Consider the following 13,354-nt stretch of genomic DNA (forward strand, 5'->3'; position numbering starts at 1 on the left):
CTCTGAAATGGACAGAATGTGAATTAACAGCATCCTCGGAGAGGCTGACAAGTGCTACATTCCTAACATCCTATTACTGAGGGTACCCTGCTGACACATTGCCACTGGGTCACTGGAGTTATGCACACACAATCACAAATTCACACACCGGATAGAAACACAAGCACATACAAATAATCCAAAGGAGTAGGTACAAACACACGAAGATGCACACTGATCTGGACATGCAGGATCGTCAACCTCCTGCCCGACATTCATGCTTCAGTGTGCCAAAGGGGGCTGCAGCAAGAAGGGCACTATTGGTGGCAGCAGGTGGGGGGGAAAGAGATACGGAGGGCAGAATCACAATGCGGCATGTCACATGGTCAAACAGAGGAGATTTACGACTGATCAAGTTCCACATTGGCAGCATGGTGTTGTGACTTCAGAATGCCAGGTATGGGAGTGAGATCAGACTCCGGCTTTAGTTTGTACACCCTTTCTGGCAACTGCAGCCTAGTGTGACTGACTGAAGAAGGAAGTTTGGCCTGAGATACATGGTCTTTGCTCGTCTGGTCTTTTAATGTCCACCCCGGTTGTATAGATTTGCATACCTCTGAATATGCAGATGTAACAAAAACAGGGAAACACATGCAAAGAAAGACGTGCTGAAAACTGAAAAAAAAAAAAATAACTTGGTGTTAAATATTTTTACATGCAGGAAAAACATGAAACGTTATAAAAAATGTGACCCTCTTTTCTGTCTCTCATTTTATTTCTCCCTCTACAGTCAGGAGCTATGATTTATTCACCGGTGACATCATGGAGACCACAGCTATTTTTATTGGCTGGTAAATGGCCAGCTCTTCTCTATGCTATGCCACCTGTCCAATCCGCACCAGTCAACAAGCCCCTGGGAAAAAAAAAAAAAAAAAAAAAGTCAACCACCCAAAAATGATTGAGAGTTGAAAGGCGGAATACGATACATGCATGCCATGCTACTGTCCAAGGCATGTTTCACGAGTCAGATGTCTTGTAACAGCTACTGGTTCGCTATCCTTATTTGCCTGTGTTATTCATACACCGGGTATACAGTGCACAGTGTGTCCTAATTAAAACACACACTGTGGCCACCCGGTGTCTATTCCTGTTTCACCCAGGGTTTTCGTTTTTAGTTTTTGCACGTGATTTTAAAAAGAAGCGCCCCTGAAGAAGCTTCGTAATCTGCTCCCCTGCAGGGTTCGGGCATGTGGGAGTGTGAGTGTGTGTGTTTGTGTGACTCCAGGGTGGGGTTATTCCTGGCTCTGTGTTGTGTGTTCTTTGGTGCCGTTTAGTCACATGCCATCTGGCCAACCCTTGGCCCTAAAAAAATGATAAGTACAGTAACAGGGGGGTCATGTAACCCCTGCATGATGTCAACTGGGACTAAAGGTAAAGAATAACTATAGATGATAACACATTTATGAGATTAAAGAACACATTTGGTATATATTAAAGGAGAATATTATACTTTTTCATAATTTTTCCTTTCCTGGAGTGTTCTGTATATGTTCTTGTGCATGTTAAATAGTCTTGAATGGTCTTACAAATGGGAGCTCCTCTCTCCCACACAAAACACTGTTCCTGAAGTGCCTGAACAGCCTCGCCAGTAGTCCCACCTTTAATTCTGTGACTTTGTTACATCACATCATACATACATTCATACATCATGTAATACATTTGGTCCTTTTTTGACAATATTCAAGGTAAAAGTGAGGCCAACTGTAGGCTGAAAACACCACAAGGCTGACCGGTGAGGAAACACCTCTAATTAGTGTTGCAACTGCTTGAGATTGGATGGAAACCAACAGAGGCACTTCACAAATTAATAGCCTGTAAACAGCAGTTTAACAATCGTGAGAGGGTGTCTTTTATGCATGCAGAATACCTGTGTGATTCAAAGGAGGATAAAACAGAGAGCTAGTCCTGAATGGTGATGTTTGACAATTGCAAACTACACTGAAGCGGGTGCTGACCTCACTGTCGTTCATACACCACAAATGCATGACTGTGACAAGGAGTCCACCTTGTGGTGGGGGCATGAAACGGCAAGTAATGCTCTGCATGTCAGAGAGTTCATGGTAAGAGAGCTTTAATCTGTGATCCAGCACTAGTGGGTGATATATGGTGATATATACCAGCTAACCAGGCAACTGTTCTTTGTCTAATGGTGCCTTTATATTCGGTAACCATAATGTTTTATATTCAGGCCTTGAAAACAGTTCTCTCTTGTTATTTGCAATGATGAACTTTAGAGTTGCAACAATTAATCAATTAGTTGTTTAATATTAATGTAATTGCCAGCTATTTTGATAATCAATTAATCAGTCAAGAATTAAGTCGAAATTGTCATATTCCAGTTACTTAAACGTGAATATTTTTAGGTTTCTTCAGTTGACAGAAAATTTAATGTCTGTGTTTTGGGCAACACTCATAAACATTTAACACCATGTTCTGACATTTTATAGGCAGAGCAACAAATAGATTGATCGAGAAAATAATCAGCAGCTTAATCAACAATGAAAGTAATCGTTTGTTGCAACCTTGAGGAATTTTTTAACACCTGGCAATAAATTTAGTCTGCCTAACTATATGCAATTAATAGAGATTGTAGATATAAGTTAGACTCTCTTGTACCCATAAGAAGAAAGCTGATCCCAAGCATTAATTTGTTCATTGTGTGAACAACATATCTGAATTGAGTAGGACTCTAGTCTCCTTTCAAGATAACATGTGTTGTAATCTGTCATGAATAGGTCTTAATTATGTAGTGTATTACATGTTGTCGTCCAGGATTGTCGTTTTTGGCTTGTGTTCTTTAAAGTAAAGTGACACCTTGTGACTCCCTGTAATCACGGTATGCATATGTGATAAAGCTTTTTTACATTCTTGCAAAATCAGAAATAAAAATATTACAGCTGGAACAAATATTTTGAATCACAGATGCAAAATTTGACAAAAGCCGAGAGACCTTTGGCTATATAGTTGGCTACACTTGTGACACGTTCATCATTTGTTTTCATTACTATTATTATTATCTTAAATTTGTTCCTTTCAAATTAGAGGATGAATACAGTTTAAGTGTGGGTTTTACATACATTGTCTTTCAAATTACCATATTGTGATTTTATTGGTTATACTATAATATGGGTCAACAAACTATTTACCTGGGCCATTACTGGATCCAATTAGTTTGGCACTGATGCAGTGTGCAATCTGCAAAGTAACTTAAGTTAGAAATATAATTTTTGCTTCCAAAATGTAGCACATTAGAAGTAGGATAAAGTGGTGGAAAACTGTACTTAAATACAGTGCTTGAGTTAATCTACTTAGTTACATTTCATCATTGCCCATGGTATCTATAATTGCCTGTCTGTTTTTCAGCTCTGTTTAATTGTATTATTCCAATAACATTTCATGATAATAAGTTATGCAGCTAATCATTAGTTCACTCAGGCCTACATAGTCATGTATTAATAATGCATTGTTCTGATCAATATTAAATACGTTGAGGTTTCACACCGTGCTGTGAGCGGTGTGGATGTGAATGTGACAGGTAGAGGGCTGAACGTGGCTCCTCCGCGCCACTAGGGGGCGCTTTTCAGTTGTAAATAAATGCCATCGTGGGTTGACGAGGGCCGCCCAGCCATGTTGAGGAGTGAGTCTGTCAAGCAAACTGCAGCCCGCCATTGTGTAGAAACCAGGCTCTGTAGAGAGATAGGGGCGCTTGGCTGAAACTCTTCAATAGATAGACCGATTCTACACCCTGCCGCTTTAATTTAGGAGTAAATACAGTTACACAGGCGCCGGGGGGGAAAGACATGTCAGCCAGCAGCCTCCTTGAACAGGTAAAGAGAGGTATTTTCTGAACATTTACGAGGGCCAAATTTCTCAACATCGCGACGGCTAACGAGGATAGCTTAGCTCAGAGGCAGCGGCTGTGGCTCAGTAGTGCAGTAGGCCTGACCACCTGCTAAAGGAACTGACTGCTGAAAATATATCTCTTCATCTATTTTTCCCCTTCCTCTCTTCTCATAAATCAAACCTTCATGAATCACCTGGACCCAATCCAGAGACCGAAAGGCCAAGCTAATAAAGGTAAGAGCGAATATTGTCTTAACATTGTCGACTCTGGGCTTGAAGTGAATGCGGATCTTTTTACGTGCGCTTTTGAAAACCTTGCGTGCGCGGATGCGATAGCTTGTCTCTCCTACCAGCTTGGGCAAAAGTGGGCCTGTCTGTGTAACTTATGTGCAATCCTGCATTTAATCTGCCACTTCAATGAAACTCAAGACTGCCCTGCGTTTCATAAGAGAGCTCTCGGCCCCTTAACTTAACCCCCTTTGAGCCCCCATCACATCCCCTGAAACGGCACTTGTGAGGTTACCATAGTTAGCATTAGCTGCCTCTCGTCTTGCTAACGTTAAATGGCAACTTGATACACATCAGCATCCTTTTCCTGGTTGTGCTTGTAACGCTTTTTTATCGCACTGACAGGTGCGAGAATGCACTCTTGACCGCCCAGTGTCTCTCGATATTAGTCACTGGGAAAAAAAACATTTTCGCAGTGTTGAGCTACAGGTGCCATCCTGTCACGCTGGCCACTCGGCTAATGTTAGCCAAGTCCGTCATGTTGAAAGGACTCTTGGCGCTCGTTAACATGAAGACGCTGCGCACTGCATGCAGCTAACCACACAGCTAGCGTGCTAACGTTAGCTGCTCGCTGAATTAACCCAAAAATGACACGTCTTCCGATATGCTTTTTCCTGTGTCCAAATGGGCCTCGCTCCTTCCCGTCTTCGTGCTGTTCGGGCTGTGATGTTAGATAACGTGTGTTTGCTAACCTGTGTGTTTTTAACTCAACTTCTTCACGTCCTGAGAAGCGCTCTCAGAGAGTCTTACTCACATCTACCACAGTAACATCTGAGCGCACTCCGAAACTTGTGAGGACAAACCAGCACTGGTCCACCTGTATTGAACATGCATCAAGTCTGATGTAGAAATATAAGTAATGGATAAAGCTATCCTATATTTTAATGTCTGTTTTGATGAGGAAATCAAAATGTCTTGTGCTAATACACAACACTTCACTGGTTTCCCCTCAGTAAGCAAAAGCTCATGCTGTGTAATCTGAAGCATTTTGAGCTGTTGCATGTTTTGTCATTCTCAGCTTGATTGCTTTTCCTGTTACACTCATGAATAATTACAGGAAGAGAGTGTTATGTAATGAGTTATGATGATGATGCTGATGCTGCTGCTGATGTGAAATGACAAGATAATGTTATGTATCCCACCACTCGCATCTCTTTTGTCACACAATCATGTTGACACCAGTCTGTTTCCATTTCAGTGCAAAACGGAGCTGTGACCCAAAAGGATACTTTGAATGACGATGAGTTTGAGCCTTACCTGAATACTCAGGCCAGACAGGTAAGCTGCTATCGACCGGCTTTTGCCAACAGGTGCTGCTTTACAGTTGAATCCCTTTTTATTATCAAAAGTCTAAATCATAGTTAATCATAAGATGTTGTATTTCTCTGTGATGATTGAGGTTGATTTCATGAATTAAGGTTGTAACTTCCACCTGGACTTCACTTTCTTCAGTCATTTTAAGTTCATTTAGGAACAAGGAAGCTCACCAATTTGTGTTATTTTCAAAACTGCCCTCTACGAATATAAAACAGATTCCTTGGAAGATATAAGTGTAGTTTGTGTGTCACTTTTTTGCAACATCTCTCAGAACTGTTCCCTACCAGAAGATAAATGTACACACAGACATCCTTCTGTCTGCACATCCTTACTTTAAGCATTACTGAGGATCACAAGCAAAGGAAGACCTGATGCATATGCAGCTGGAATGAGGACTTCTGTTTGTCTTTTTTTCAAGTGGCCTTGGACTTTAATTCCTCTCCACTGTGTGGTAGATGTAGTTCCCCTAGTATAGTAACAGACAGGCAGCGCCTGTAAAGTGGGTTGTCGAGGAAAAGAATGGAGCCTGTATTTCCCTCCACTTACAAGAATGCACTGTCCTTGTGTTAAAGAGACTGTACAGTTCAATGCTGTGCATTTACAGATTAGTTTTTCAAAGAGCAGCAGCGATATAAAGAGAGCTCCATTATTGCAGGGTGAATCCTTGGTGTATAACGATGATATATTTGGATGTCTTCGCTCATATTTTTTATTGCTGTGACTTTTTGGATTTACAAAATAGAAGGTATACACATGTAAAACATTCTGTTGCTGTAATCTTGTTACTAAAACAGATTCTCTTTCTATTTAGAGCAATGCCTATACGGCCATGTCGGACTCGTACATGCCCAGCTACTACAGCCCCTCCATAGGATTTTCCTACTCACTAAATGAGGCAGCATGGTCCACAGGTGGGGACCCTCCTATGCCTTACCTGGCCTCCTATGGACAGCTGAGCAATGGGGAGCCCCACTACCTCCCGGACGCTATGTTTGGCCAGCCAGGCCCCCTGGGGAGCAACCCTTTCCTGGGCCAGCACGGTTTCAACTTCTTCCCCAGTGGCATCGACTTCTCGGCATGGGGCAATAGCAGCTCTCAGGGACAGTCGGGGACACCGCAGAGCTCTGGCTACAGCAGCAGCTATGCCTATGCTCCCAGCTCACTTGGGGGTGCCATGATCGATGGACAGTCCCCGTTTGCACCTGCTGCCAACGAGCCCCTTAACAAGGCACCTGGTATGAACAGCCTCGACCAGGGCATGGCAGGGCTTAAGATCGGCGGTGCTGCTCCAGGTGGGAATGGGGACATGGCGCCAAAGGTGGTTGGTTCTGGCTTACCTGGTGGGGGTCCCCTTGGTCCTGTATCATCTGTAGGACCTCCCAGCATGCCTCCTGTCTCAATTGCCCCTGCCAAGCCTGCCTCCTGGGCCGATATTGCCAGCAAGCCAGCCAAGCCTCAACCCAAGCTGAAAACCAAGGGTGGCATGGCCGGTGCCAATTTGCCTCCTCCGCCCATTAAACACAACATGGACATAGGCACTTGGGACAACAAGGGCACCATGCCTAAAGCTGCCACCCCTCAGCAGGTGCCCCCTATTCCCAGCAATGGGCAGCCACCCAACCAGGCTTCCCCACAGCCCGGAGCTACTGCTGCGGGGAACCCACAAATGCCCCTCAGCAATGGACAGATGGTACCACCTGTTTCCCAGATGGGGCAACATCAGCTTCCACCTGGGCAACCAGGTATGGCTCAAATGCCCCAACCTTCCCTCTCCCAGGGTCCTCCTCCCCCAAGCCAACAACAGCAACCTTCTCAACCTACTCGCTGGGTCCCTCCCAGGAACCGGGCCAATGGATTTGGGGATGGCAGTGGGGGTGGAACAGGCCAGTCGCCTCCCACCTCTTCTGGGGTGGGTGTGGTTCCTGGGGTCCCCTCTGAGCCGCACCCAGTTTTAGAGAAGTTGCGCATGGTCAACAATTATAACCCCAAGGACTTTGACTGGAATCCCAAGCAGGGCAGGGTGTTTATCATCAAGAGCTACTCGGAGGATGACATCCACCGCTCCATCAAGTATAACATCTGGTGCAGCACGGAGCATGGCAACAAGAGGCTCGATGCGGCTTACCGTTCGTTGGGTGGCAAAGGGCCGCTTTATCTTCTGTTCAGTGTCAATGGGAGTGGTCACTTCTGTGGCGTAGCAGAGATGCGCTCACCCGTGGACTACAACACGTCTGCTGGCGTGTGGTCACAGGACAAGTGGAAGGGTCGTTTTGATGTGCGCTGGATCTTTGTTAAGGACGTTCCCAACAGTCAGCTAAGGCACATTCGACTGGAGAACAACGAAAACAAGCCAGTGACCAACTCTCGGGACACACAGGAGGTACCACTGGACAAGGCCAGGCAGGTGCTTAAGATCATCGCTGGATATAAACACACCACTTCCATCTTCGATGACTTTTCTCACTACGAGAAGCGTCAGGAGGAGGAAGAATGTGTGAAAAAGGTAACAAAGTCACTGCTGAATAAAGTGAATGATAAAATGGATGAATGAAAAGTGCTCTGCTTTAACTTATGTTGAAAAAGGTGGTGTATATGAAGCCATTTGGATGTGTGTGTGTGCATGTTCTGCCTTTTTACATTAAAGGAATACAGGAACATCTTGAGGATTTTACAGTTGGATTGAGATCTTTGTCAGAGTTCAGTGATTGAACATGGGAGCTTATTATGGTTTTTCTTTCTCTTCAGTTTTCACTGTGGTGTTATGTGTCCTACGTGTATAATCACTCGTGTGTATTTCTCAGCTTTAAAACAGAATAACAGACACAAAATGAACACCAGAAAAAAATTTTCCATGGTGATAATCATTCAAAGCTAATGTTATGAAATGGAAAGATTCAGTCGGTAACATGAACGCATCTGAAGATTGAAGTGATCGGTTTTATATTTTGCTTTAGCTGTTCCAATTTGAAACTCTTACCAGGGTTGTACTGCTTCCTGAAGATATGTGAAGTGTATTTCTTTTATGCCTCTTATGTTTGAACACATTTTGGTATTGGGTGAAATCTGTTTAGCATATTTTTTTGTTGAACTGGTAAAACAACTTAAACAAAATATAGATGCTAATGTATATCACAGCTCACACAATTTATTGATGCTCGTTTATATGTCTGATAGTTGTGGGGGGAAAAAAACAACTGGGGTTCTGATATCCTGCACAGCTGTATTATACAATCTGTAACCCTTTTATCCAACAGAGGGACAAATGAAGGGAAAAGTTTGCTAAGATGATGAGCTAATAATAGCTTACCTTCCTTAACACAGAGGCTTGTTAACCTTTTGTAAATTTCCATTATGTGCCTACTTGCTAGTGGGCGTGGGTATGCTTCTTTTATTCTGTGGCTACAGAAACATTTCTCTTCCAGTGTGTTGTGAGTTTAGTTGGTTCATGCTAAAAAAAAAAAAAATGGGCTGAGATTGATCTCTACACTTAGTTTGTTTACTTCTGTATCCTTGTACATTTGATGTATGCTTGAGGAGCGTAATGTCTAGCTTGTTTAACCCACAAAATTGTGTTGCTTAAAGGCAACCGAGTGCTTTAAAGCCAGGATACACTAGCTCTAGAAACAAGTGTCAGTCAGAATCCTTATCTTAAACATTACATTTTATATTTGATATTTTGTTAGGAGCAACTAATGTGTTTATCGGCTGCTTGCTTTGGCAAACTTGACAGTAAGCAAGACATCTGTACCTAAATGAATGTAGCAACATTGACATCATATATATATATATATATATATATATATATATATATATATATATATATATATATATATATATATATATATATATATATATATATATATATATATATATATATATATATATATATATATATATATATATATATATATAATTTATTTACAGTTGTATAACTTGGTGCTCTTTTCAGGTGTTAGTTTATGATATTTTAAATCCTGTGATTGTCATATTTTAGGGGCTTATGTATGTATGTCATACATCATAGTCTGACCAGCAGTTTTCCAAACCTGTGGAAGCTATTAACATAGAAACACCCTGTCTTGAGATCTAAAGTACCTTATTTTCATGTTATTGACCACATAGTGATGATGCCAGGGATGAGCACTGCCAATATACGAGAGGGTTAAATAACTCTCCAGAGCACTCGGTGTTTGTTCAAGTTATACTCTTTAGTTTTAATGTAGCAGCATTTATATTACTCTTCAGACATCTGTACCTAAATCTAATGCCTGTATGATGTCTGTAGGCAAAGTTGTATCATACACATTTAAGTTTCTGCTGAAGAACTGGTGGGTAAATGCAGCAACCTTAATACTCATATGAAAATCGGTTCAGATTTTAAACAAATGTCTGAGCTAGGTAAATTGTGTGTAAAGTGTCTGTGTCTCTTCCGGTCATGCTCAGTTCTCACTCCTCTGTGTGACAGGTGGAGGTCCAAGGCAGTGAGCCATATCCCAGCAACCCAAGCAACAGGAGTCATTACAGGCTTCAGGTAACTGGCGTCATCTGTCACCATATGCAGAAGCAATGTACATGAAGGATACTTCTTGTAACTGTTTCACAGAAATGTTATTTTATGTAATAATCGGTCAAAAATCAAGCATCTAAAAAATGTGTTGGTGTCTGAACTGTTCTTTTTTATAGCACCCACCACAATGTTTGTTAACAATAACATCCAGGTAGAAAGCCTCTGCATCACGCGAGCTTACCTACAACTAAATTGTCTTGTTTCACAATGTTATTTAAACGTGTATCCATATGTACTCATTAATCTAAAGTGCTTGGTTGATTATTTCATATATCATTACTTAAAACACTTGCACCGTCGGGCCACAGACTAAAGAAATTATGGCATGGGTTAACCCCAAAGAAGCAGTTAGTCCGAGATGCAGCTGTTGGGCAGATGTCAATGACGCCAGCAAAGCAGCACACTTATAAGCACAGTAGAAACGTCCAGTTGGACCGCCATGTTTTATTCTACATCATCAAAGCTTACTGTTATGATTGAAAATGACAATGCAAATCAGCCATTAAGTGACCTGTTGTTAGTCTAATCTTAAGGTGGTTTGGTCTATAGTATAGAGCACATGCCTCTTCCAAGGCCCAACAGTCCCCTTTAATTCACTCAAGCCTAATCCAGTATCAAACTGGATAGCTCTGTATCACTCTTTCAGAGTCTTTCTAGGGGCTGACTTGATTGCTGTACAAAAACACCAATTTAAAACTTTATTCACTGATTTGGTGAAACAGAATCATATTATATAGAGTTTTTGAACTAATGTCCTCCGGCTGCTCTGCCTGAATCATCTCTAATGTTTTTCTTCCTGATGAACAGATGGCTTAACTTGAGGTTAAAGTAACCACTGACTTGGAAAAAGTTGTAGGGATCAAATGTGATTTAAAAATAGAAATATCATGTCAATTACTGTGTGTAACCTGTTTTCTGTTTGCCTTTTGTTCCAGGAGCGCCAAGGACGAGTCAAGTAACAGTTGGTGCTTTGGTCAAAAGACTGCAATGGCCCCCCCTAAAGCCCTGTCCACCCCATTACATCATTACATCCAGATCTCTAAGAAATCCTAATAGGGGTGAAGAATTAACCAAGGACAAAAAAAACTAAATGAAGACTTTCTTGATTTCTTTCGACTTTAAAGACTTACTTCGAACTTGTAGTAAAAAGAAAAGGAAACGATTATTCATAGGACTACAACTAAATGCATAGCATCCTTAGGTGAAATCTTTTTTTGCCCCACCCCATTCCACTACATATGCTTTCCCTCCCCTTGTATGCTGCTTTTTCCTTTTCTAAATGAAAGGATTATCCTCTGTTTTTATGGTCCAAAAGCAAGTCTGTAATTCTCACACAAACACACAAATCCAATAGAAATTTGTAGTGTTTGCTTATAATAGTGTCCCAAAGTCAAGAATGGGCAGTTTGTCTCATTTTCTTTGTAAAACCCCCCTCACTCCCCCCCTGTCTTCTGAGGATGCCCACATCTTCAACCAGGACCCAGTGGAGTTTCCTCCTCAGTGGATTTTCATCGTAGACGGGTGTCAACTGCGCTCACTCCAGAATCTGTTTCGTACATGCTTGCCATGTTTTTGTTTGAGAGGACTGCAGATGTTCAGATATTCGATTTTGTTTTCGCATGTGTTGGACGGAGTGTGTGGGGAAGGTTGGGTCTGGAGGCTCTCGAGAGGGATAGTAGAGAAGAGAGGGGGGTCGAGAGTTTGAAAGCAGAAGAAATGTTAAGTTAATGAGCCTTGCTGAGTGTATAATTTTATGGTCTAAAAAAAAATGAGGCCCTCTGTTAACAGTCTTCATTGGACTTTATTTACCCTCTTTATCCTTCTCTTGGACAAGTTGATTCATTGTTGCTATGGGCTGCTTTCTGTTTATTTTTTTTTTTGTTTGTTTTTTTCCTCCTTCCTCAGTTTTCTAAAGACAGTGATGCGAGTGGCCTTGCCCCCACTCTTTCTATTAATCAGTTCAAAAGTAATAAATGTGGTATATTCAGCAGAACTGGTGTGCATTCCCCTTGTTTGACTGTGTAAAGCAATTTTGTCATGCAGCTTGTCTGTGCACTCTCTTCATCTGTTTTACTTTTTCCCGATGGGTAAATGAATGTTTTTTTTCTGCTAACCTTCATACTCAGCCCGTCCACTTTCTGTCCCGACTTCCACTTTCGCCACTGTACCCTGCATTTCTGACCTCAACTTTCCAAACCCGCCTTGTCCTCCACGCTCCCATTTCTGACAGCTCAGCCAACTATACATAATATAATATCACAATCAGCTTTCACCATTTTCAGAATGTCATTGTTGGTGAGTTAAAAAAAAAAACAAAAAAAAAAAAACGCAAGGTCCTCTTTCAGAACTACTGGCTTTTATTTGTGGCATAATAAAGATGCTCCACAAAGTGGTGTGTGGGTTTCTTCCTGTTTTATTTATTTGTTTCGTCACAAGGGTGGTCTGTTTGTACCTCTACTTATATTGTATGCTTTTTCCTTACAGCAGACAGGACATCGTACCTGTATGGAAGCTCATTTCTGCCAGTTAAAGAAAAAGAATTGATGAAAACTTAGCCTTGATAAAAAATATATGAATATTCCCATGATGCATCAATTTGAGGTAAAAGTTATCTCTTAATTTTGACTCATCTTAATGCTTTCTGATATATTAATATAATGACTTTATATTAATATTAGAAAGCATTATGATAAAAGATGTTTTTAACTTGTTAATCTCAATTTGATTAAATTTGTTTTATATAGACTTTTATTAATCATAGTTTCAACTTTTTTTTTACCACACAATTTTGACTTAAAACTCATAATTATGAATTTTTATGTCACATTTATGACGTGCATTGGCTTTTTTTTTTTTAATCACAAAGCTACATTTTCATCCCTATTTTTTTTTTTTTTTACCTGGACTATAAAGGCTTCCATAGGCAGGGTAGTAGTTTGGACGAGTTGAACCTGTTTATCATGCTATGGGCCTGATTAATGTGTTTTATTGAACAGTGTTAATGCAGCCCTCTGAATTTTTTACACAAGAGGCCATATTTGCATTTTGACCTTTATATAGAAGCCATAGCTAATCCTTAAACTACTGAAAATATATTGTAAACCTGCGTGTGTAGAAATGACAGTTGGGGGAGAAATCATCTGCTATCCGCCATTTTCTGTCCTCACCGGTGAGGTTGTAATGCGCGTGGCGTCCACAAGAGGGAGACACAGCATCACTTACTGCAGCTGATCTTCTCTCCTGACCACAGAGCTGGCTCTAAAAGCAGGTCCCAGCATCAAGGCCATGTTTAAGTGCACT

At 41.3% G+C, this 13,354-nt stretch overlaps 1 protein-coding gene across 1 annotated transcript; it reads left to right on the forward strand.

The window, feature by feature from the left end:
- The first annotated feature begins 3,649 nt into the window (after positions 1–3,649).
- Positions 3,650–12,398, forward strand: ythdf2 (YTH N6-methyladenosine RNA binding protein F2). Its single transcript, XM_030391454.1, has 6 exons — positions 3,650–3,866; positions 4,092–4,116; positions 5,369–5,448; positions 6,299–7,990; positions 9,953–10,018; positions 10,990–12,398. Exons 1-6 carry the CDS (start codon positions 3,840–3,842, stop codon positions 11,011–11,013), a joined length of 1,914 nt encoding a protein of 637 aa, XP_030247314.1. The 5' UTR covers positions 3,650–3,839; the 3' UTR covers positions 11,014–12,398.
- The last annotated feature ends 956 nt before the right edge of the window (positions 12,399–13,354 follow it).

Source organism: Sparus aurata, chromosome 16 (genome assembly GCF_900880675.1).
Source record: "Sparus aurata chromosome 16, fSpaAur1.1, whole genome shotgun sequence".
NCBI lineage: Eukaryota > Metazoa > Chordata > Actinopteri > Spariformes > Sparidae > Sparus > Sparus aurata.